Genomic DNA, 25,082 nt, shown 5'->3' with positions numbered 1-25,082 from the left:
AGGTGGAGTGAGAGCAGGTCTGGGGGACAGAAAAAGAAACAGAAGTTCCAGGTGACACAGCAACTTATGAGGAAAGGACGGAAGACTGCTGAAGTATCAGCCCCAGGGAAAGTGTTGGCAGCCAGGAGAGACGTGGCCCTCGGGCCCATTTCCCCACCCACAACTGGGGCAGGGAGATGGTCCCACAGGAGGCCGCTTGGTCCTCTTCCAAGACTCCCCGGTTCCCTCCAGTTCTCACTGTGGTTTAAGGCTCCGCACTTCACGTTCAGCCCTAAACCATGCTGCTGATCTTCTATCCCAGATTCTCGTTCTCTGGAAGACAGAAGGGGAAGAAGCACTTCTTAGGCATAACTGGTCCTCCTGAACCGGGGGCAGGAATGCTTTCTGTGGTTGGAGAGATGCCACAAAGGCTTCTCTCACGGTGTGTTGAGTCCAGTGAGCAGCGGAGGCCACACTGTGCCTCCTGGGGTCTGGCCAGAAGGAACGGGCCTGAGAGTGGAGTTCGGACTCCGGGGCTAGGGTGGGAAAGCAAAGGTCACCAGGCGGGACACCGGGACTGGGGAGACAGCGTGTCTGCCCACGGTAGGGGGCCTGGTGAGGAGGGGAAGGTGCTTTGGGGATCTCACCCATGTCTTCAACCTTCATGCAGACTTTTCCACACACGGCCACGCAGCAAAGATGGTCCATAGGACACTCCAGGTGTATCTTGCAGGGGGTCCCACACTGTGTGGTAGTAGGGGTCTTGGGACAGGATTTTAATCTTGGCCTTGATAAAACTGAGAAGAGAAAAAGCAGTTCCATCCCTAAAGAAGAGTGTCCCTCACGATCATCAGCTCCTCCATGCTCAGGGACCCCCTGTGTCGACTCCCCCTCTTCTCCCACCCAAGGACATAAGCGGTCTTTTGGATTCTTGGGATAAAGATCCAATCCCCAACACTCTCCTCAATTCCCCTGGCCACTATGAAGTCACCCCATGGAATTCAAACCCACAGAAACCAAGCCCAATTCTCCAAAGAGCCCCGAGAGGTCGACTAGTCCCCCCATCCTCCTTCTGTGGGGGTGTGGGAAAAGCGGGGTCCCAGAGCTTCCACCTCCGCTGCCGGCTGAAAGGGCCCTTTAAGCTGAGCTCCTTCCTTCAGCACGCTGCACTATCTACCCCCACCCTCCCCCAATTCTGCCGTTTCATTTTGTTTTAACCCCAGGGCTTCCGTCAGGCATGCAGTCTATTTCTCCTGGGTATTTCAGTGCTCTGAAATACTCAACTCCTTAAAAAAGGGCCATGTGTTAAGAAATAATTAGTAGCCACTTCCCAATTTGGTGTTCAGCCTGGAACACTCAACCAAGGACTTACACTCCTGGCACCCCCTCTTGCAAGCTCTGAATCCTCTGGACCTCCTCAAAAACTCAGTGTGGCCTCCACAGTCCCCCAACACACACAGAGACACCACATTACTTGCAGTGTCAGGAGACCCTCAAGGTTGAGATCGGATCATTTTACTTCCCCTGGGTATCCTGGCTTAAAAAAAAGAACCCGTGTTTCTCTATATGGTCACCCCTGGCTCCTCTCTGCAACCGGACTGGGGAAAGTCCTTTAATTTTCCATCCCCTCTTCACTTTGAAACCCAGCCAAAATACCTACGGTAATCCAGAAATTCGATTTCAAAGTGAACTCTGTCTTTCAATTTCCCCGACACTGGGAGCACCACCCCGCCGAGGAGCAACAGCAGCTGGAGATGCAGCCACTTCATGATGCTGGCTCTGGACCTCTGAGCTGCAGCTGGCAGGAGACCCAGGATGTCAGCCGGCCCTGCTGGGGGCAGAAAGAGGTTCCAGCAGGAGCGGAGAGCACGTGACCGGCCTCCCGCTGCCCTCTGGTTCTGCCCCTCTCCACGCCCTGCCAGAGGGTGCTTCCTGTGAAATTCTCTCACATCTCAACTCCTCCCATTGCAGAAGTGAATTCCTCATGACTTTATAAGTTTTTTTTTTAGAAATTTGAAAAACAGAAAAGTACAAAGAAATGTGATAATAAAAGTAATAATATCCAGAGATAACACCTATTAATAATTTAGTATGTTTTCAGTCTTTCTAATACATCAATATGTATGTCTTCTACATTTATATTTAATCTTTACCTCTACCCACATACAATCTAGAGCTCCATCTACATAATTTTTTTTGTTAAATTGGTGATCGGATAATACATGTCATTTTAGCATGTTCCCGTTTCATCAAATATTTTCTATAATATCTTTTTAGGGAAGTTCCATATATTTTCCTTGTGTATTCCACAACCAAGTGCACAGATCATTAGTGAATTTTCATAAAGTGAACATATAATGATATAGGCACCACCCAGCTCAAGAAAGAAAGAACACATAATATTCCTCTCTCTATCCCCCCCAAAATAATCACTATTGTGAATTTTAATACCATAAACTAGATTTGTCTATTTTAAACCTTACAGAAGTGGAATAATACAGTGCATATTATTTTCTGTGACTTTTTTTGCTTAATTCAATGTTGGAGATTCTGTCTTGTGGATGTGTTCAATTTAATTAATGTATAATATTTCATCGATTGGATTTAACATAACAGTTCATCCATTCCACTTTTGATAGCTATTTGGGTTGTTTCCAAGTAACAGTGTTATGAATGCTTCCACAACGATTTTTAGATGTCATTAAGCATTCACATACCATTGGCCCTCCACGTCTGTGGGTTTCACACCTGCAGACACAACCAAACCCGGATCCAAAATATGCCTATACTGAACATGTTCAGACTTTTTTTTTTTTCTGGTCATTATCCCCTAAACAATACAGCAAACAACTGTTTACATTATATTAGTTAAGTAATCTAGAGATGACTTAAAGTACATGGGAAGATGTATGCAAATATGACACTGAAATATCAGGAACTGGAGCACCCATGGAACTGGAGCACCAACTGGTACCTGGGGGAGGTGTGTCCTGGATCGCATCCCCCGGGGATGCCAAGGGTCAACTGTACATTTTTCTGATAGGTATAACTAGAAATAGAATTTTGAGTCATGAGCTCTGAATATTTTCAGCTTCAGTAGCTCTGCTGTGTACTCCCATCAGCAGAGAATGAGAGTTCTAGAGACTTCACATAGTCTTCAACTTTTACTATTTTTTTAAAGTACTTTTCATTTTAGCCCTCTGTTTTTTTTTTTTTTGTGTGTGTGTGTGTGTTATGGAAATCTCGTTCAGCAAGAGACTACACACCTCTCGGAGGGTTGGAGAACTCAGTGTATTTCCTCTGGCGGCCCCAGATGAGCGAGTGTTCTGAAGTTCTGGGCCCCGAGCAGAGAGTACACGGGGCTTCTATAGGAGATCTGACATCATATCTTAACTATTACAACATGGATGGGTTGGAATTCTTGGCCTACCTGACCTAAGACCATGCACAGGAATTTACCATAAGTAGTTCCCAGGTATAGAACAAAGACAGTAAAACACCTGTGAGTGTTATCACGAGGTGGCCTTCACCACAGGCAGCAGTAACTCAAGGTGACTTTATCTCCCTGAGAGCCACATTTCTAGGAACTAAGCCAAGGCGGGCATAGCTTAGACAGCAGTTAGTTGGCCTAGCAACTAAGTGGTGTAGTCACATTCCTACAGAGTTCAGAAGTTTCAAAGTGTAAGAAAGGACTCTTTGCAGGCACCTGTTGAATCTCTTGATGTTTACATTTCAAAAGGGGGACTCCTGGAGACAGCTATTTACAGTCCAATGGATACAGACAGGCTGGGGCGGGGTGGGGAAGAACCCTTTCCCTAGGAACTGGTTCTTTATCATAATGGTCTTATAATTGCATTTTACAATCAGGTCTGGTATCTCCGCCACAGCAGTTTGTGCATTTTCTCATGATTAATGAATTTGGGCATCTTTTTATTACCATCCATTAAACTTTCAGATACTCTTATAATTGCCTCTTCAAGTCTTTTTTGCCTACTTTTCAATTTTCTGTCTTTATTTGTATGGTAAACATTCTTCATGTGCTCTGAGAAGGTGTGTGCTTTATCAATACCTTCTCCCAATCTAGAATTTGCTTTTTTAATATCTTAAGTGTGCCTTCTTTTGATAAACAGAGATTCTCATTTATATGTAGTTCAATTTATAATTTTTTTCACATTTAAAAAGTATTTCCCTCCCCAAAGTTATGAAGATAGGCTTCGTGTTATTTTCTAGCATCTTATGTTATTACCTTTGATGTTTATAACCTAAATCATAGATTTAAGTTTATTTTAGGGGCTGGGGATGTATTTCAGCGGTAGAAGTCTCGCTTAGCGTGCATGACCCTAGATTCAGTCTACAGCACTGAAAAAAAAATTTAAAGGTGAATACTTTTAAGATGGGTGTTTATATTTCACTCGTTTTCTTTTTAATTTTCTTCCTTCTTTCTTTGAGTATAATTTGTTTTCTCTTTCCTTATTTTTCTTTCTTTTCTTTTTTGTACTGGAGATTGAACCCAGGGTCGCTTTACCATTAAGTTACATCTCCAGCCTTTTTATTTTGAGATATGGTCTTTCTAAGTTGCTTAGGGCCTCATTAAATTCCCCATGCTGGCCTTGAACTTGTGATTCTCCTGCCTTAGTCTCCCCAGTATGTGGGGTTATGCGTACCACCATGCCCGGCCCAGACTTCTTTCTTTTCTAATATTTAAAATTACAATACTTTTTGCAGTTAAAACTTTAAATTGGGGCTGGGGATGTGGCTCAAGCGGTAGTGCGCTCGCCTGGCATGCATGCGGCCTGGTTTCAATCCTCAGCACCACATACAAATAAAGATGTTGTGTCCGCCGAAGACTGAAAAATAAATATTAAAGAATTCTCTCTCTCTCTCTCTCTAAAAAAAAAAAAACTTTAAATTTCTCTATCAAACATATGGTACTTTTTGATAAATATTTTATATGCATTCGAAAAGAATATGAATTTTATTGTGTGCAGTGTTTTATAGTATATCAACTAGGACAAGGGTTTTTGATTCCATGTTGTTCAGGTCTTCCATTAAAAAATGCTTTTTTGTGGGTTTGTGTTTGTTCCTATCATTAGTTAAAGTGGTATGTTCAGATATCACATTCTGATTTTCCATTTGTTAATTTCTACTTTTTTCTGCCAATTTTTTTTAACTTTTTTTTTTTATTGGTCGTTCATAACATTACATAGTTCTTAATACATCATATTACACGGTTGATTCACGTGGATTATGAACTCCCGCTTTTACCCTGTATACAAATTGCTGTATCACATCAGTTTCCCTTCCATTGATTGACATATTGCCTTTCTAGTGTCTGATGTATTCTGCTGTCTGTCCTATTCTCTACTATCCCCCCTCCCCTCCAGTCCCCTCCCCTCCCCTTTTCTCTCTCTACCCCTTCTACTGTAAATCATTTCTTCCATTTGTATTATCTTGTCTTGCCCCTCCTTTCCTCTTATATGACATTTTGTATAACCCTGAGGATCGCCTTCCATTTCCATGCAATTTCCCTTCTCACTCCCTTTCCCTCCCACCTCTCATCTCTGTTTAATGTAAATCTTCTTCTCAAGCTCTTCGTCCCTACCCTGTCCTTGTTTACTCCCCTTATATCAAAGGAGTCATTTGGTATTTGTTTTTTAAAGATTGACTAGCTTCACTTAGCATAATCTGCTCTAATGCCATCCATTTCCCTCCAAATTCTATGATTTTGTCATTTTTTAATGCAGAGTAATACTCCATAGTATATAAATGCCACATTTTTTTTATCCATTCATCTATTGAAGGGCATCTAGGCTGGTTCCACAGTCTTGCTATCGTGAATTGAGCTGCTATGAACATCGATGTAGCAGTGTCCCTGTAGCATGCTCTTGTTAGGGCTTTAGGGAATAGACCGAGAAGGGGAATAGCTGGGTCAAATGGTGGTTCCATTCCCAGCTTTCCAAGAAATCTCCATACTGCTTTCCAAATTGGCTGCACCAATTTGCAGTCCCACCAGCAATGAACAAGAGTGCCCTTTTCCCCGCATCCTCTCCAGCACTTATTGTTGTTTGACTTCCTAATGGCTGCCAGTCTTACTGGAGTGTTTTCTGCCAATTTTTGCCTAATGTATTTGATGCTACATTACTTGATATATCATGTAAAATCACTGAGTACGTATGGTAGATTGACAATTTCACTGTTATGAAATGTCCCATTTGTCTCTAAACAATGCTTTTTACTTTAGAGGCTGATTCATTTCATATCAACAGACCAATATGAAGCTTTGGTTAGCATTTGCATAGTGTATCGACCTACATTCTTCAACTTCCAGATTTTATATTTAAGGCAAATCTTTCAAACTTTAAAACAGATGGCTTAAGCTGCATATTAGTGGATTTTATTTGTTTATCTGCTCTGACAGTCTTTTATTTGGAATATTAAGGCTGTTTATATTTAATGCCATTAATGGCATATTTGAGTTTCTATCTACCAATTACGATGCAATTTCTGTTGTTCCATCTGTTCTATTTTTTTCTCTTTCTTTACAATTGCGCTTTGGATTAATCAATAATTTTCCCTATAATTTTATTAAACTTCCCGTTGCTTATTAATGATACAGACTTTTACATTACAAAGTGCATCTTTGGTTTACTACTGTATAAAATAAATTAGACTCTTATCACTACCAAGGCAACACCAAATCTTCAAGCACTTTAACTCCATGTACCAAGTCATATGTTTCGTGATACTTTTGTATCATACTATAATTCTGCATAAATTTAAACCTCATAGACAATATTATTGTTCTATATAAGCAATAGTAATTTGGATCAGGGTTTCTCAACTTTGACACTGTTGACATTTTGAGCCAAGTAACTGTTTATTGTGGAGGACTTTCCTATGCATTATAGATTGCTTAACAGCATTCCTGGTCTCTACCAACTAGATGCCAGTAGCACCAGCCTCCAGGCTGTGACAAATACAAGTGACCGAAGACACTGCAAAATGTTCCATAGTGGGCAAAATTACCCTGAGTTGGGGGCCATTAATTAGCTTTGCCTATATATTTTCCCTTTCTATTTTTCTTCATTTCTTCTTGCATTATCTTATTTATGTCCAAGATAATCTTCCATTTGCTTGAATAAAAAAATCTCTGATATTTCTTTTTCATGTGAGAATATTGGTGATAAAATTCCTCAAGTCTTTATCTGAAAGGGCCTTAATTTCACTATCATTTTTGAAAGACATTTTTCCCTTGGGTGTGGAATTCTAGGTGAGCATCTATTTTCTCTCAGAACATTAAAGATATGATTCCATTGTTTGCTACCTTCCATTATTTCCATCGAGAAGCCAAAAATCAGTCTTACTGTTGCTCTTTAAAGATAGCAGATCTCCCGCCCCCGCCAGATTTTAAGATATTCTCTTTGTTTTAAAGCAAAATAAAAACAGTCATTTGTAACTTAGATATGGTTTTACTGTGATGTGCCAAGGGCTTCTTGAATCTGCGACTTGATATCTTTCATCAGTTTGTAAATTCTCCGTCATTTTCCTTTCCTTTGCTCTGTTTTCTTTCTTCTCCAAGAAAGAGAAGCTGGCAGGAGACCCAGCTTCTCCTAACATAGGTGGAACAGCCTCCAATTTTCACTCTATGTCATCTTCAGTTTTTTTCTCTGTTTCTCATTCCTTTTTCCCTCCCTGCTTCAGTCTGGATATTTTCTGATCGTTTACCTTCCAATTCAGCCAACCTTTCTTCAGCTGAGTCTAATCTTCTCTAAACACCCATCTTCTGGTTATTTTATTTCAGTTATTATATTTTTCAATTCTAGAAGTTTTTTGTTATTTACTTATGTATTTATTTAATTGGTGAAAGGATCTCACTATGCTCCCCAGACTAACCTTGAAATCACCATTTGCCTCAGCTACTCAAGTAGTTAGGGTTACAGGCATGTACCACCATGTTCAACTAATTTTTCTTTTTTATAGAATTTAATTCAGTAGTAAAGTTAACCATTTTCTTGAACATATTAATTTGAGTCATTTAAACTTAAGAACTATGTCTATATACTTATGAGTTTCCTTCTATTGTCTATTTTTTCTTTGTATGCCTTGCTAATTTTGTTGAAATGCTTAGATATTGTGTATAAAAATAAAAAATGCTCTGGAGATAATTTATTATAACCAGTTGCAAGTATTAAACTGGAATAAGGTTAATTTAATCCAAGCAGAGATTGAATTAATTTGAAATTAGGAGTCAGTCTTTTAAAATCCTGGTTTATTTTGAATTTACCTTACTCCTAGGTTACAGCCATGCCATGGTTGTAGTTGAAAATCCAGGTTATTTCCAGGAATTCCCTTCAAACTCTCTCTCCCTCACACCATTAGAATGTTTCTAGCTCGACTTAGTTTTTAGTCTTTCAGTACATGCTGTCTGGCTTCTGTCACTTAGGAATCAGTAGATACCTTCAGCAGAAAACTGGTGCAGAACATTAGGCTCATGCTTCTCTTTCCTCTGAGAGTCTGACCTCACTAAGTGCAGGCTTTTTTAGGATCCTTTTTCTATCTAATCCTGTGAACTCACCAGAAGTTCTGCTTAGCTACTACTTTATGTTGAAAATTTGCTAGACTTTTCAGCCCCTCACTCTTTTTTATTATTATTTTTTATTTCACATGCTCATCAGTATAATCCTGTTTTATGGCATTTGGGCATCTCTTGGAGCATTTAAACAAAAGCAAGTCAGCCTGGTCTGAGCTTACTCTTCATTCTACCACTTGCTAAGTTTTTAACTTTGGGCAAGTTATTTAACTCAGGGAACCTCATTTCTAAAATATACATGAGCTTTAACTCTTCTCTTATTTCTCTTCCTGAAAAAATGATACCTAAGCCCATTAAGTGGGCAGAGCAAGGTAGGCATATACCACAGAGCACCTGTGGGTACTGAGGGGAGCAGGGGGCAGGAAGTGGCACTGCTGCACTGTTGGAACCTGAGCCGTGTTGTGTCTGCCTGGGAGAACAAGATGTCAGAGTCCACAGTAAGGAGGCCATGCGCACAGAGGTGTGCCCTGGCATAAAAAGTCGGGGCCCGAGCTGGGTGTTATGGTCTAGATGTGAGGTGTTCCCCAAAAGCTCCTGTGTAAGACATACAAGAAAACGTGGAGGTGAAATGATCGGGTCATGAGAGCTGTAACCTCACGGGCGCATGAATCCACTGACATGGATTGACTGGGTAGTCACTGTTGGCCAGGCAGGGCGGGCTGGAAGAGGCGGGGTGCTGGGGGCATGCTTTTGGAGTTTAGATTTTGTCTAAGTAGGAAAGACGACAGAGGAAGGCAGCCCTGTGTTTCCCGACTGCCAGGTGCTGAACTGCTCTCCTCTGTATGCCCTCCTGCCAGGATTCTGCCAAGGCTCTGCTCACCCTGGGCCCAGAGCTATGGAATCAACCATCTCGGTACTGAGAACTTGTGAAACGGTGAGCCCCCAATAAACTTTTCTTCCTCTACATTGTTCTTGTCAGTTTTTTTGGTCGCAGCAACAAAAAAGCTGACTGCAACACCAGCTGAGAAGGTGTCCACCTGAGGGCCCATCCACCTGTGGGACTGACCTGGAGTAGGAGGTTTGAACCCCTGCAGGGGGAAGCGGGAAGTCCCACCTAGGAGGAGCCTGGCATGTGCGGGAGCCAGAGCCCAAACCTGAAGAAGACATCCTGGAGATCAGGACTCACTTGAGGGAGCAGGGCTTGCACGCAGTGTGGGCGTCCTAATATGAGACATCGGGGTATGGTCCCTGGGAGAAGGATTTACCAAATAATTAAATATTAAGGGTAATAGAAGTTAATTTGTCTGAGATTTGCTACAAATATGCAAAGGGAGAAATCAGAATAGAGATAATAGTGTGAAGCCATGGCTTCCAACATACAGACAGATATGTCGTAGATATACTTGCTAAATGTCCACGTTCAATATGTGGACGCACAACATCCACTCTCGGGGAGAAGGCAGTGTGAGTTTGCTGGTTTTGACCACCAGAAGGGACAAGGAAACGTCACTCCTAGAGCCATGACAAGTTCAGTTCAAGACTGTGGCTTCTAAATAACATTCCCACTGAAAAGTCAGGACTCCTAGGGGAAATGACTGATTATAGGGCTGGGCAGGAAAAGCACGACATGAGCTAGCAGTCTCCTGTGGTGCTTATGATACAAGCCCGAACCTCATCAGGAGAAAAATATCAGAGAAACGCAAATTAAAGAGACATGACAACCAACTGCAATACATGATCCTGGACTGGTCCTCCCCCTACACAAGACGTTACTGTGCAACGAGCAAAACTTGAGTGGAAGATTTTAATATGTTTTAAAGTATCTATTAATATATATTTTAAATTATAAGATTTCTCATAGTTGAATTGGGATAATATATAAAAGAATTATTTGTTGGGAAATACACACTAAAAACTTGGGATTATCGGACATTGTTTTGGCAACTACCACTCAAATGGTTCAAGAAAACTTTTCTGAAAGTTTGCTACTATTCCAAACTTAAAAAAATAATAACAAAAAGGTAAAGGGTCATGACCAAGCTACTTTATGGACGTATTTTGAAGAGTAAAGGAGTTCATGCCTCTAAAATGCTGGGTATAACATCTACCACAGAATAAGTGTTGATTTGCTAATTCTAACTATGGAAAGTTGTTTTTTCCTCCAGAGGTTCATATGTATTTAATTTTATTTCCTACATGTTTTGTTACTATTTTAATGTTTAACTTTTTAAACTATGAAATTTGATTTGGGTTGGTTCTGGTGTGTAGGCTAGGGGTTTTCAACGTTGGCACTGTGACTTTTTCCGCCTGATAATTGTTTGTCGCGGGGGCTTGGATTGTGAATTATAGAATGCTCAGCAGCGCTCCCGGCTTCTGGTCACTAGACCACGGTAGCACCCCTCCAGTGCAAAGACAAAAAGGTCTTCCAGAATTGCCAAAGTGGAGAAGCACTGAGGTCGTGAAGAGAGGCCTCACAGACAGACAAGCGGAGGAGGGGCAGGGCCGGTGGACACTCGGCTCTGTTCTAAGTTTTCTGATTTATCACATTCAATACCTTCCCTTCTTTCATTCTCGCCCAACTTGAGATCTTCCAGCAGAAATGTCAAGGGTATTAGGAGAAGTGAAACACCAGGAAATGCTGAGCTTTCTGTTGTGTAATCATATAAAAGTAATTAAATCTCCTACATCAAAAATTGATTCTCATATAATATTATCATTTTCTGATCAAAGTCTCAAAATGAAGGCAGAAGTTTCCATAATATATTGTCTAAAAATCCTTAAAATGGTAAAATTTTAAAAAATACAAAAAATTTAAAAATATTTAAACATACAAAAATTCTCAAGAAGGATCAAATGTGTTCTTTAGCTTATTGGAAACAAGTGATAAATGAAAAATAGGAATTTTAGATGAACATTTCGGTAGATGCCTGCCTGATTTTAGGGGTCCTAAGGGGAGACAGGAACAAATAGACAGATGTTAGGAAATATAAGGCAGGAGGATTAGGACAAAGACAAAAATTCCTCCTAAACTGAGAAGTCCCAGAGTCTAAAGTCACTTATTTTTGTACGTCTCTCCTCTCCTCCCCTCCTCTCCTTCCTTTCCCACCACTCTCTGTTGGCGTTACCTTATGGATTAGTCAAGGTAGGTTAAATGCCATGGTGAGCAAAGTTCCCAAGGCCTCACCCCTCTGCCAAAGTTCGCTTCTCACTTATGTAAGCACCTATCAATGGAGTCATTCGAAGGATCAAGCTCTACCTGTGACTTGACCACCCTCCTCAAGGCCTTCTCCAGTCAGCTAACTAGGGAAAGACAGCCAGCATGGGAAGCTTTGCAAGCCCTCTATTTAAGTGGCTCACATCGCCTGGTCACACGACTATAGCAAACTGCAAGGGGAGCTGGGAAATGTAGTTCATCTGTGGCCCAGGAAGAAGCATAGCGCTTTGGGGATGATGACTTCTAGAAATCTCTGCCGTATCCTCAGTGTAGTTCTAGGAAGAGAGTGTGCTCAGGCTGAAGTGACAGGGACAATTCACCAGCCAGCAACGCTTAGCCTCATGAATGAGGTTCTAATTGTGGAGCGTTCAGAAGGAGCATTGTCCTTGGTTAGTGGGAACTCTTCAAAGTCCTTCAAATAGTCCCCATTTTCTCTCCACTGAGACAGTCTTGCCTTTGCTTGGCATAGAGCTCAGCAGCAAGACTGAAGCCAGTGACCAGCTTCTTTCCTCCTCTGCTGATGCATAGCATCATTGGGTGTCCCTTATCTCAGATGGGGTCCATCTGCTCCCATCTTAGATTGAGCACAAAGCCTGAAGTTTGGACGTCCCTGATGCTCTGATTTGCCATGTCCAACATATTCATCTCTCTTTACCCTCATCCCTGGAAATCACTGATATTTTCACTTTCCCCATAGTTTTACCTTTTCTAGAGTTTTCATCTCACTCCACTCACAATGGCATCTATCAAGAATACAAGTAACAATAAATGTTGGTGAGGATGTGGGGAAAAGGGTATGCTCATACACTGTTGGTGAGACTGCAAATTGGCACAACCACTCTGGAAAGCAGTATGGAGATTCCTCAAATTGGAACCACCATTTGACCCAGTTATCCCACTCCTCAGAATACATCAAAGGATTTAAAATGAGCAGACTCCAGTGCTGCAGCCACATCAACGTTTACAGCAGCACAATTCACAATAGCTGAGCTATGGAGTCAACCTAGGTGCCCCACCTCTGACAGATGAATGGACAAGGAAATTGTGACATATATTGTGACATATAAAATAGCCATAAAGAAGAATAGCTTTATGACATTTGCCAGTAAATGGATGGATCTTGAGACTACCATGCTAAGTGGAATAAGCCAATCCCCCCAAACCAAAGGTCAAATGTTCTCTGATATGTAGAAGCTGAACCACAACAAAGATGGGGAGGGGGAGAAGAGAAGTAGATTAGCCAAAGGAGAATGAAGGGAAGGGCGGGGGATAGGTATAGAAAAGACAATAGGATAATTTTCCTATGTACCTATATGAAAATGCCTAAGTAAATCCCACCATGTGTACACTCACAAGAATGGAGTCCAAATTAGAATAAGGTATATTCCTTGCTTGTATAATTTTATCAAAATGGATTCTACTGTCGTGTATCATTAAAGAGAACCAACAAATTGTTTTCGGTGAAAAAACAAAAAAAAATTCTTGCTTTACCTTCTCATGCATTCTTTGAAGCTCTTGCTTTGTATGCAGAGCCGGTTTGCTGATCTATATCATTTTCCTTCTCTCTAAAGAATTCCTTTGACATTTATTAAAGGCTGCACTATTGGCAACAAATTTCCTCATTTCTTTGCTTGAGAGTGTCTTTATTTCTTCACTTTGGAGGGACAATCTGTCAGGGTGCAAGGTCTTAGAGAATTTTTTTCTCTCAACACTTCCTTCTCTTCTTGCTTTCATGGTTCCTGAGTGGTCAGGTGTATTTCTCATCTTTTATAATAAGAATTTTTTCCTATGGTTTCCTTCAGGATTTTTTTCTTCATTTTTGATTTTTTTTATAATTTGAAAATTAAAAGTTTGGGGTTCTGGGGGCGGCGGGGGGCTTCTCAAACCTTGTCCATGGATGTGTCTTCTCTGGAGTTGAGTTCAGAGACACCTAGAGGGATTTGCAATTCTCTTTTTAGAGGAGCTCCTGATCTCGGGCTCCCTCTGGCGGCTGACTGCTGCATCACAAGTTCTCTGCCTGTGCGCGACAGGGCAGCCCCAGAAACTAGGGTATGTGAGGTCCTGGCAGGGCTCCGACATAGTGACACAAACCAGTCCGCGAGCACCCCTCGGGAGAAGTCTGAATGTTGGCAGTGCTTTTCAGTCTTCTCTTCTCTCTTCAGGGAGAAGTTGGGAGGGGGGTTGGCAGTTTCCCAGTTTGTGCCACACTGAGCCCTGGAAGAAATGATGGCAAGAGAGTGCCACAAACATGCCCTCCAGCCCTGGCTTCACGCTTGCCTGGGACACGGGAGCCTTTCAACGGGTCCCTGCACCTCTCAGAAATGGAATTGGGCCACGTATTGGTTTTGAACTGGTATCAGGTGGGAGAGAGAAAATCCAGGGCTCCTTATCAAGACTTCTTGCTGAAGTCACTATCTAAAGAGCAATTTAAGTTCAACTAAATTTAAAGTAAATACTAATAAAGAAGGGTTTTTAGAGTCTGGTTGTTTTATTTTCAGTGTGATGAATATGTTAGACTATTTATTCTTTTAGTGGATTGATGAAATAAACATTCAGGTGTTTAGGATTGAGTGTGATATAGATTTCTTTAAAGTTGTTAAATCCATCATGTCTCTTACATAATGGACAAATGGAGTTTAAAAAATAAAACACCTTTACCTAGCTTAGCTTGTTTTCTGGTGCTGTTGACCTGTAAGAGAAAATTCTTTTGCATATACAGGTGAATGTTTTTCAATTTATGTATGTAAGAAATTGTAGGCATTAAAGGTATTTTATAGACTAAAAAAGGAAGGGCTTCTGCCCTTTGCTATTTGCTTTCTAATTGTCTTACATCTATTTTATTTCTCGATTCCATTACTGTCTTTTTTGTGTATATCTAATTTTTTCTAATATACAATTTTGATTCCCTTTTAGTTTACTTTTCTGTGTTTTAAAAGTTATTTTCTTAGGTATTAGCCAAGCCAAGCTGATGACCCTACATAATCATTCCACATTTTTTTTTTTTTTTTTTTTTTTTGGCACCAGGGATTGAACCCAGGGGCACTTGACCACTGAGCTACATCCTCAGCCTTTTTTATATTTATTATTAGAGACAAGATCTCACTGAGTTGCTGCAGGCCTGTTTAAGTTGCTGAGGCTGGGTTTGAATTCTCAATCCTCCTGCCTCAGCCTCCCAAGTCACTGGGGTTACAGGTGTGCGCCACTGTGCCTGGCAGTATTCCACATTTGGAGACTGGCGCCAGCTCCTAGACTGTCTAATTTTATACACAGGAAGAGGATCTACACCTGCATCATGGAACAGTTGTTGCTGATGGTACAGGAGAACCCAAGAGGTTTATTCCGTGAGAAAGCCTGAACCCCACAGTGCTGTGGGGCAACGGGGAGCCAGGAGGTGTTTAAAAGAACCTCTGATAACCCATCAGAACATGCTGTCACCCTGTTGGGCATGACTGCGGGGCAGAGGTGTGCCGTTCTCCGTGTGCTCTGCTCTCCCCAGGCTCCGCTGGTTCCCCTGCGGCCCTCCCTGGGGCATGTGGAGGGCTCTGGGCAGGTGCTCTCGCTGTCAGGCTTCCCAGGAGTGCAGGTCTTCACCACTCCCCTGCCCTTGGTGGCCGCCTGGCTGCCCCAGAGCTGTGGGGCCTGCCAACCTTCCCGATGACTCCGCCACGTCCCTCATGGACCGGGAGCAGCTCAGTGGCTTCTTGTGCCTTCTGGGTCTTCAGGTGGCAAGAATTGATCTTCCAGGCACATCTTGGGCTTTCTTCTCTTTAGTTTCCATTTCTTATTGGTCCCCGTGTCATGGCTGAGCTCACACTGACTGGACTGTTCGGGTCCCTTTCTGTTCCCTTCATCTTTAGGGGCAGAGGAGTCGGTGGCGACTCTGCGGCTGCATCAGTCTCGCCTGCCAAGTGGAGTCAGGAGAGAGAACCAAGTCCTCCTCTAGTTATTTCTCTAGTTATTACTCCTTAGCAGTCACTGCCCTCCCTCTCCCCCACCCCGCCCCTGACCTACTTTCTGTCTGTACGGACTGGCTTCTTCTAGACTTCGGAAGACAGGGGGCTTTTGCGTTGGCATCTTTTCCTTAGCACGTTTCAAGCTTCCTTCTGGGTACACCCATCAGCACCGCACTCCTTTTGATGACTTACTGTTCGATTTTGTGGGTAGACCATATTTTAAATCCATTCGTTGGGTTCGTTTCCACTTGGGGGCTACTATGAATGAAAGTTTTTATATGGAAGATGTCTTTTAATTCTTCTTGGTCTGTGCCCACGAGTGGCATTGCTCAGCCACGTGGTGACTCTATGCTTAATTTTTCTGAGGTTTTTCCCCATGTGTTTACCTTAGTGGCTGCCCGTTGTCTGATCCTGCCCGCAAGGCACACGGTTCCAATTTCGCCACATCCACCAACATTTGTTACTGTTCACAGTGTTTTTTTTTAAATCATACCATTCCAAGGGTGGTATTGATAGGTATTTAATTTGCCTTTTCTCAATAACCAATGATATTGAGCCCCTTTTCGTGTGTTTATTGTCCATTCATAGATCTTCATTGACAAAATGTCTATGCAGATACTTTGCCTATGGTGGGGGCTTTTAAAATTTCCAATTTGGGGGTTTTTGTTTCTTGAAGAATTAATGGTGAAATCCAAGGCCTCACACATGCTCTGCAGGCCCTCCACCATCAAGCCACGCCTCCAGCTCCTTGGTCTGGTTTGAAACCGGATTGCTTCTTTTGTGGTTGAATTGCCAGAGTTCTTTATGTATTCTGGATACTAAGCCCTTATCAGATCTGTGTTTGAAAATATGGTTGCCTTTTCATCTTCTTGATAAGATCCTTTAACACATAAAGATTTTTGATTTTGAGGAATTAAAGTTTTGTTCTCCAGCTCCTTGAACTTTGAGTAGCCATGTCTAAAAACCCCTACCTAATCCAAGGCCATAAAATTTATACACTGATTTTTTTCTAAGAGTTTTATAGTTTTAGTTCTCATAGTTTTAGGTTACTGTTTTGCATTAAGAATTTCCTTAATGCATTTTGAGTTAACTTTTGTATATGGTATGAGGCATTTTTGTATATGGTATAAGTCCAAATTCACTCTTTTACTTGTGGCTACCCAGTTGTTGAAGACTATTCTTAATCCATTAATTATCTTGCATAATAATTAAAATTAATTGTTAGAATTTATATTTCTTTACTTTTAATGAGACTATCTTGATATCTAGTTTATATTTTATAGCTTCCTTTTTAATTTTTAAATAAGTGTGGCTTCATTTATTTTAAGACTGAAGACAGTCACCATAGGGAATACTAGATAATACAAAATCATGCGACAGTTAATATCCTATACAAAATAACACAAAGGAAAATTAAAAAGACATAAAATTTAAAAATTAAAGAACATAATAAAATGAGACAACAGCTTAAGAGATTTAGTTCATATTCTTGATATCCTTTTTATTTCCATGGATATCAGTATTGCTGTCTTGTATGATAGCTTTAGAGTTAAATCCCTTCCCCAAATATTTAAAATTATACATATTTATCATATAAATGTCTTACAGTATTTTAAAAAACTAGTTAAGAGCATCAAGAAGTAAATTAAAATTTAAAATCATCAGAGACTTAAAAATTCACCACATATGGACTGGGGACATGGCTTAGTGGTAGAGTGTTTGCTTAGCACGTGTGAGGCCCTGGGTTCGATCCTCAGTACCACATATAAATAAATAATATAATGATCTATTGACAATTTAAAAAACCCCTAATTCTAATTCTAATTGGAACAATTTTTTCTGGATCTGAATTTCCCCAACATTTTCTGTTCTTTGCAATAATCAGCTCCTACATGATATAAACATATTTCATATTTCAAGCATACTTGACATATAATTTTTGCATGTGTAAAATTGGTTTTATTTCACTCAATTTCTTTCAAGTAACGTTCATACATTCTGGCCCATTTCCAAACTTTAATAAGGATTAACATAGGCATCTCTGATTTTATATTCTTAATGACTAATTTATTACCAGAAAAAAAAGAAATTCAAAGTTGCTTTCTTTGAGTTTACCTAATAGCTAATAAGTTTTCCACATCCCAATCAGGACAACCAAAAATTTGGCTTAATATTCTGGACCTCAGTAGGAATAGTAATTTATTTAACTTAAGTGGCCCCTGATCCTACGATCTCTAGAAACTCAACGAGTCACTTCATCTCTTGGGCAGTATGGGGCGAGGGAAGAGGCTGATGATCAAACACACAGAATACTGTTCAGCTAACTAAAGGCTTCTTGTGGTCCCGTGTTGAGACCTTTCCACCCTGGCTTGCAGGGAAGACCTCCGGCCTCCCGGTGAAGAGGCCTGGAGAAGAACTGGACTCACCCTCAATCTGCCTTCTGCTCTAGGGCTCCTCGCTCTGAGCAATTGTCACTGGAGGCAGCTTTATTCCCTCCTTGTTCTTGGTTCTTCCTTTTATGTTCAGTAACAGGAAAGCACAGCTCTGTTCATTAACCCCTTTCTAATGGTGCCCCAGCTCCCTCATTGCTTCTTCAAGAAGTCTGATTGCTTCCAGGGTCGGAGAGAAGCAGGACAGTGGACATGCACAAGGGCTTGTCCAGGGGCTCTGACTGGCTACTACCGTCGACCCAATGAAATCGTGACTCCTAAGAGCAGAGAGCTTTTCTCTGCTCCAGTGGGTCAGAGAGATGAGCCAGAAGGAGAGATGTGAAGTGTGGCAAAGGCTCAACTTGCTGTCCCTGCCTCTAAACAGGAAGGGAGACCAAGCAACGTGGGTAGCTCCTAGAGGCTGAGAAGAGCCCTCGGCCAGCAGCCAGCAAGGAGATGGGGCTCTTGGTCCTCCACTTTGAGGAACTGGATTCAGCCGACAATCTAAATGGCCAAGAAGTGAACCCTCTACGGGGAGGAGAGGCATCAAGGAACAAAGCCCTGCTGAGCCCTCATTTCAGATGAGACTCGAGCCAGACCTCTGACCCACAGAACTGTAAGGTAATGATTTGTTGCTGAAGCTACTAAATTTGTGGTGATCTATTACAACAGCAATAGAAAAAAAAAAACCCACATTCATGTTTCAATACCTTGTTTAACCAGAGGCCCTGCTTCTGCCTTGGGCTTCCCAAGCCACCTGGATGTTCCTGTCCCTTTCCTGTCCACTCCTCCAGAGTTCTTCCCACCACCTGTTAGATGTCTATGATTTATGCAATGCGAAAGACTGTTCTTAGGTTATTTGGCTTTATTCCTAACCTAAAGATTTCACTAAACTCCACACTTCTGACAGTCAAAGCCAAATCTTGGTAGTTGCAAACACAAGACAAGCACAGAAGAACAATTCTCCTCTCTCAAATATCAGGAATAACTTTCAAAGAGATTTTGGACCTCAGATACATGAGCGCAAATGGTTCTGTCCGTATTTGTTCATTTTGTGGTCTCTGTTCCCAAGAGAAACCACCTTCAGCTTCACGTCCTTGTTCCAATGGTGGCAGGGCTTGGTGGAAAAGAAGGAATCACAGAAGCATAAAATAACAACTTGATTAATATTTTCAATGTCCTATACCACGATATCATCTTTTTAAATCATTAAGGCCTTTATTATAAGACTCCCTTCAAAGTTTTAAGGAGCAACCTATTTATTTGACTTCTAGTTTTGCTACGGTTTGAATTTTCTTACTTTAACTAATTTTTTAAAGAATGACTAATTGTGTGTGGGGGAGTGGATAACAGGGATTGAACTCAGGGGCACTGGGCCACTGAGCCACCTCCCAACCCTATTTTGTATTTTATTTAGAGACAGGGTCTCACTGAGTTGCCTAGTGCCTTGCCGTTGCTGAGGCTGGCTTTGAACTCCCGATCCTCCTGCCTCAGACTCCTGAGCCACTGAGACTAATTTTTTAACGTGACAAAAACACATAAAATAAATTCACCTGCAACATGTGGTAGAATAAAGTGTATTCTACCATATATTCCCAACTGCATGCACCGTCACAACAGAATGGGTCTCCAGAAGCATGACGTCTTGCGTAACTGAAACTCGATACCACTGACCAACTCTCCATTTCTCTTTCCTGCAGTCCTTGGTATCCACAGTCTACTCCATGATGTTTCTATGATTGATCACTTTAAAAGCCTCGTAAGGGGGCTGGGGTTGGGGCTCAGGGGCAGAGCACGCATCTAGCGCGTGTGAGGCACTGGGTTTGATCCTCAGCACCACATAAAAATAAATAAACAAAATAAAGATATTGTGTCCATCTCCAACTGAAAAACAAACATGTTTAAAAGCCTCCTAAGTAGGATCATGCAGCATTTGTTTATCGTGACTGGCTTATTGCACTTAGTGTGATGTCCTCAAGGCTCATCCGTGTGGTGGCATTTGATGGGATGTGGTGACCTCCACAGTCTCACTTTCTTCATGTCCAGGAGGAAAAAAAAAATCACACCAGAGCCTTGACCACTCTGTGACCCAATCAGAGACTGTCCCCAGCACTGACATACGTGACTCTATCATTGCCCCAGACATTGAAAGCTGCTGGCCCTGGCCCTGCACCCAGTTCCTTAAGCCTTCTGAAGACGCCATGCCCTGGCCTCCTCGCTGCAGGCGCTGTAGGCAGAACACCCCTTTCCTTGAAATCCTTGAAGACAGGCTGCAGCCTTCAACAAACAAGTTCCCCGGTGAGTGCACCTGGAATTTAGCATTTCTTTCTCTGCAATCCCTCCTGGGCTCTTCAGGACGACTCGGCAGAAAGCCTAGTGGGCTCAGTCCTTACCGTCCAGAGCCTTTGTGTCTGTGTCTGCGGGGCTGACAAAGGGGCAGTGCTGTCCGTGTGTCCACATTTAACTGATCCCTTGATGTCCTTCCGCTTCTCGGCCAGTGCTCTTTTCATTATGATTATTAGCACATATTAGTTGTACGAATTATTTGGACTCACTGTGATATTTCCATATTTGCAAATATCATGTGTCAATCATATCTATTCTCCCTGCTTTTACCCTCTACTCCTTGTTCCCTACTTCCTGACCCCCTTACCAATCCCTTGTGGTTTATCTTCTAATTTCATGTCATCTTTTTTTTTTTAAACTTTCCATGCATAAGAGAAAACATATGATGCTTATCTTTTGGTGTTTGCTTATTTCACTTCATGTGATGTCTGTCCTCTTGTTCTACACATTTTCCTGCAAGTGACAGGATTTCATTCTTGATGGCTGAGTAATACTCCGTTAACTGTATATATACCATATTTTCTTTATCCATTTGTCCATTCACAATATGCCAATTGCTCTTTTGCTGATATTGGCCAAGCCACATCTTCTCTCCTTTCCACCCCTCAGGACCCAGGCTTGGCATGTGAAGGTAGGAAAAGGATATGACATTGAAATAGGGCACCCAAGAAGACAACACTTTCCTTTCCTACTGCTTCTTTTGGGGTATCTCTGTGTTTTTCTGTACATTTTTTTTTTTATTAGGAAGGAATAACCATCTTCATTCTAAAGAACTGCAAGTCCTCCTATTCCCCAAGGTTAAGGCAAAGCCTAATTTCTGAAGGGTGTTTACCTGAATCCCTCATTCCTGAATTTTCCATCAACCCTTTTAGTTCCTCTGAGCAATAAAGTGCTAACTAGTGTTCTCTTGGGCCTTAGCCCTTGACTGGACTTTTTCTTTGATGTGTCATATCCTCAACCTTTGGTTGGGCTATGAAGTTGATCAATACAACATTCAGACTCATCCACCTGAGACTATCTTGTCCTCTGTCCTGGGGGCCGGGGGAGGCGAGGGGAGGCATGAGACTGGATACATAGTAGGTATGCCAGAAATTCCTCATCAAGAGGAAGTCACATCTCTAACATGATTTTCTAGACATAATCCAGGAAAATTGTATGAGCAGCCCTGCATTCCCTGAAATCACCAGGTAAGACTGCCAGGCAGAGAGGACTGACCTGATAGGCGTAAGAGGAGACCAGGATGGCAGAATCTATTCTAGAAGCTCCTGGTACCCACCTGGAAGGCAGGGTGCTTTCTATAATGAAAGAAGAGTCCTATTTCTTACAAGGAAAAGTGCTTACTCTGTTGGACAGAGTGAGATGGAGGCCAGGGCCTTGGGTCTTTGCTGAGGACTCTAGCTCTGCATGAGTTCTCAGATCACACACTACCATGCGTTCAGCAATTTCATTTTCTTTTCTTGAAAACACTGCTAGGCTACGTTTCCCAGCCTCCTTTGCAATAGGTGGTACCATGTGATTACAGGAGGGCCAATGGAGGATGAATCACAACCATGAACTCTGCTTCTAGACCAGTCTGTGGACATCTTCTGTTTGGGCCTCTGTGCTAACTCTTTTCTCTCATCTTCTGGCTAGATGTAGAGGAACCAGCAGAGGAGGCCCTGACCAGCTACAGGTGGAAGAATTTAGGTCCTTTATGGTGCGGATGACTGCCTACTGACCACTTTGGGTGACATCTATTGTGAGTAAAACTGGACTCACTTTTGCTACAGCCATTACCCAGGCTGGCTAACACCTAGGTCTGACGAGGAAGGCAGAACTGGGTACCTATGTTCCTAAGGTAAAGGGAACAAGTCTTGGGGGCTGTTAGGGATTGTAACAAGGGAAATTAAATTGTAGGGAAGGAATGCAAGCTCTCAGGCTTATGTATGATGTATTAGTTTATTTGGGAAAAACCTTGAACCTTTGCAGGATGTAGAGATCGAGGAGATTCCAGCAAGATCCTCAGCTGGAGCAAGCAAGTGTCCCACCAGGGAGCCAGGCAGCACTCTCCCAGACCACACAGCCATCCTGCAGCCCACGCCTGGGGTGGGTCACGCAGAGCCTAGGGGTTTAGCATGGTTTTCATGGGCTCTCTGGAAGAGAAAAGCCAGGTGATTAGAAGTCAGAAGCCCTTGGGGAAATCTGTTTCCAAACTTACTAGCACCCTCTGTTCCAGGTGAGAACGGAAACTCTTTCTGTTACATCAGGAGTCACCAAATTCCAACCAATTTTTTTTCCAAGAGGTTTGCTGACTTTCCAAACAGCTGGAGATCAGGTCTCCTTGGGTCTGGTTGAGAGAAAGAGACCAGTAATTGGGTCCTTGGACAAAGGAAGGATATACAGAATGATCTTTTGAAATACGAAATGAAAACTGGAGGAAAAAGTTGCTGTCTTGGTTATTTTGCAGAGTGGTGGCCTGGATTTAGAGACAGGAATTTGGGTGCCTGTAGTCTTCTAATGGGGTGACCAGCTTCTGTCTGGTGAGTGCAGAGCAGACATCAAGCACACCCAGGTCCTAACCTCCCAACCAACCAACTTACTCATTGTCCAGGCAGATGTTCCCACAGTAAGTCCAGCAGCATGTATGATTTGGAAGTAAGCAGCTCAGGGACTTCGTGCACCTTTTCTCACAGTACTTTGATGGCGGCTGCACCCAGCACTGTTCCGTCTCTTTTTCTTCAACTGAAATGGAGATGGTGGAGGTCGGCAGGGTCCCTCCACTTACAACCTGAAGACACCCTTTTCAAGCTGAAGATACCCTTCTGGAACTGGGGCTTCACATCACAGACGAACGAGTTCTCTGACCTCCAAGAAAGTTCCTTCCTCAGATTCTAACCAGCATCTCTTCCCCAGAGATGCCTACTGACCACTTTTGGTGACGTGTATCGTGAGTGAAACTGAATCTCACTTACATGACCTGTGTCCCTCCGTCCACGTTACCACAGGCTGCAGGATTCTGGGTACTGAAGACAAGACCTGGGACGCCCTCACTGTGGATGACTCCACACCACTACATTCATCCTCATATAACCTTAGTTTTTAAGGCTAACAATATCCTCTAGCCCCAATTTCCATATCTAATTAGCAGAATGGGAAACCTGAGCTAAGGAGCATAGGAGCCTCATTGTCTCCCTTCCTGTTTGTCCCCTGTGGATACCACCAGTGAACTCGCCCGCTTCCTAGATTCCACTCTCACTCATCACCACATTTCTGCTCGTTAGCCTCACTTTTTAATCATACGACCCCACGATCCATGAAAGACTCCTTATTAGTCTTTTTCATTTTGTGTGTGTGTTCTAAGGTGTTCTTCCCTTCAAATTAGATGCACGTGTTAAACATCATCCTTTTGGCCCTCATCAGAGGCTCCTCCCCTTGGGGCACAGAGAAATGTGGCCTCCAAGGGAAGCTCTGTGTGGACATTCCCTTTATTCCAGCTGGATACCCTCACGTTGGGAAATATTATTCCCTGCTGGTTCAGGACTGTAGGCAAAAGCTGTGCTCCCTTTCCATACACTCAATTTGCTTCCAGGGATGGGGAGGGAGCTTGGAGGGACGCCATCTTGCTTGGATGTCTCTGTTTAAAGAGGGCTCTGGTTCTTCAAAGGCTGATCCTGGAAGTGTGGGTCCTGAGCCAGCTATGACAGACACCCCCAGAACGGGACAGAGCACCACCCCCTTCCCACACCACCACTGCTACCCTCTTTGTTCCTGAAGCTTCCCAGCACAGGCAGAAGCACCACAGCCCCACAGGCGAACAGGATCAGCAGGAGAATCCCCAGCCTCATGGTCGGCTCTGCGTGTGTTGGGTTGACTTCTGGCGGAAGACGGTCCTTCCAAATGCTGCTGGAGGTAGAAAGGGGGCCGAGGAGAAGAGGGTAGGAGAGAGAGGGAAAGTGCTTATTACTGTACTAAGTTATTCTTTCTCCTACTCTTCTTCCTCTGGTACCGACCACAGGTCAACTCCCAAGCTAGGCATTGGCTTCCCCGAGCTGCTTCCCAACTCACATGCCATCCTGTTTCCTTTGCAAAATCATTTCTTTTTTAAAAAATGCATTGTTTTATGATTTAAAATGACCAATCTTCAGATTATATAATTTGTAAAATAAATCCGTAGTTCACCACCTAGCGACGACCAGTACATGAGTATAGTTTGATGTCACAGTCATTTTTTTATGAAATTGGACACATTATGTGTCCTGGTATTTAATCTGAAAACCTATGTAATGGGGGGTACAGTGGACACTTCAGTGAAGGCATTAAGTCAAGAGGTCCTGGATCAGACCAGAGGTGTGGAAGAGCCTCCACCACAGCCTCCACTAGGAGTCAGTCCGGCTGACACCTGGGTCTTGGACTTCTAGCTTCCAGAATTGTTAGAAAATAGATCTATTTTGTTTAAGCTGCCTCATTATGGTAGTTTCCTAAGGCAGCCCTGGCAAACTAACATAATGCATGACAAGTGCCCATTAAATATTAACCAGTGTTCTTAGCCCTGTGCACTTTCAATCTAACTGTACTAGGAAAATCCTGTTTTTACTTTTAAGTTCATTTTCCAGATTTTTTTTTTTAAAGGTCGTAGATTGATTCCAAGTCAG

At 42.5% G+C, this 25,082-nt stretch overlaps 1 protein-coding gene and 1 long non-coding RNA gene across 2 annotated transcripts; both read right to left on the bottom strand.

Annotated features, from left to right (window-relative positions):
• Positions 1-273: 273 nt before the first annotated feature.
• On the bottom strand, positions 274-1,748 carry LOC113196397 (uncharacterized). Its single transcript, XR_013343704.1, has 3 exons — positions 1,640-1,748; positions 627-776; positions 274-312 (listed from the first exon to the last, which is right to left on the bottom strand). It is a non-coding gene; the product is annotated as an uncharacterized LOC113196397 (long non-coding RNA).
• A 20,804-nt stretch (positions 1,749-22,552) lies between these two features.
• Positions 22,553-24,275, bottom strand: Wfdc9 (WAP four-disulfide core domain 9). The gene is made up of 3 exons (XM_026408298.2): positions 24,188-24,275; positions 23,031-23,160; positions 22,553-22,583 (listed from the first exon to the last, which is right to left on the bottom strand). Exons 1-3 carry the CDS (start codon positions 24,273-24,275, stop codon positions 22,553-22,555), a joined length of 249 nt encoding a protein of 82 aa, XP_026264083.1.
• Positions 24,276-25,082: the final 807 nt, after the last annotated feature.

The sequence above is a fragment of the Urocitellus parryii genome, chromosome 6, assembly GCF_045843805.1.
Source record: "Urocitellus parryii isolate mUroPar1 chromosome 6, mUroPar1.hap1, whole genome shotgun sequence".
Taxonomy (NCBI): domain Eukaryota; kingdom Metazoa; phylum Chordata; class Mammalia; order Rodentia; family Sciuridae; genus Urocitellus; species Urocitellus parryii.
This window is presented reverse-complemented; position numbering and strand designations above follow the sequence as displayed.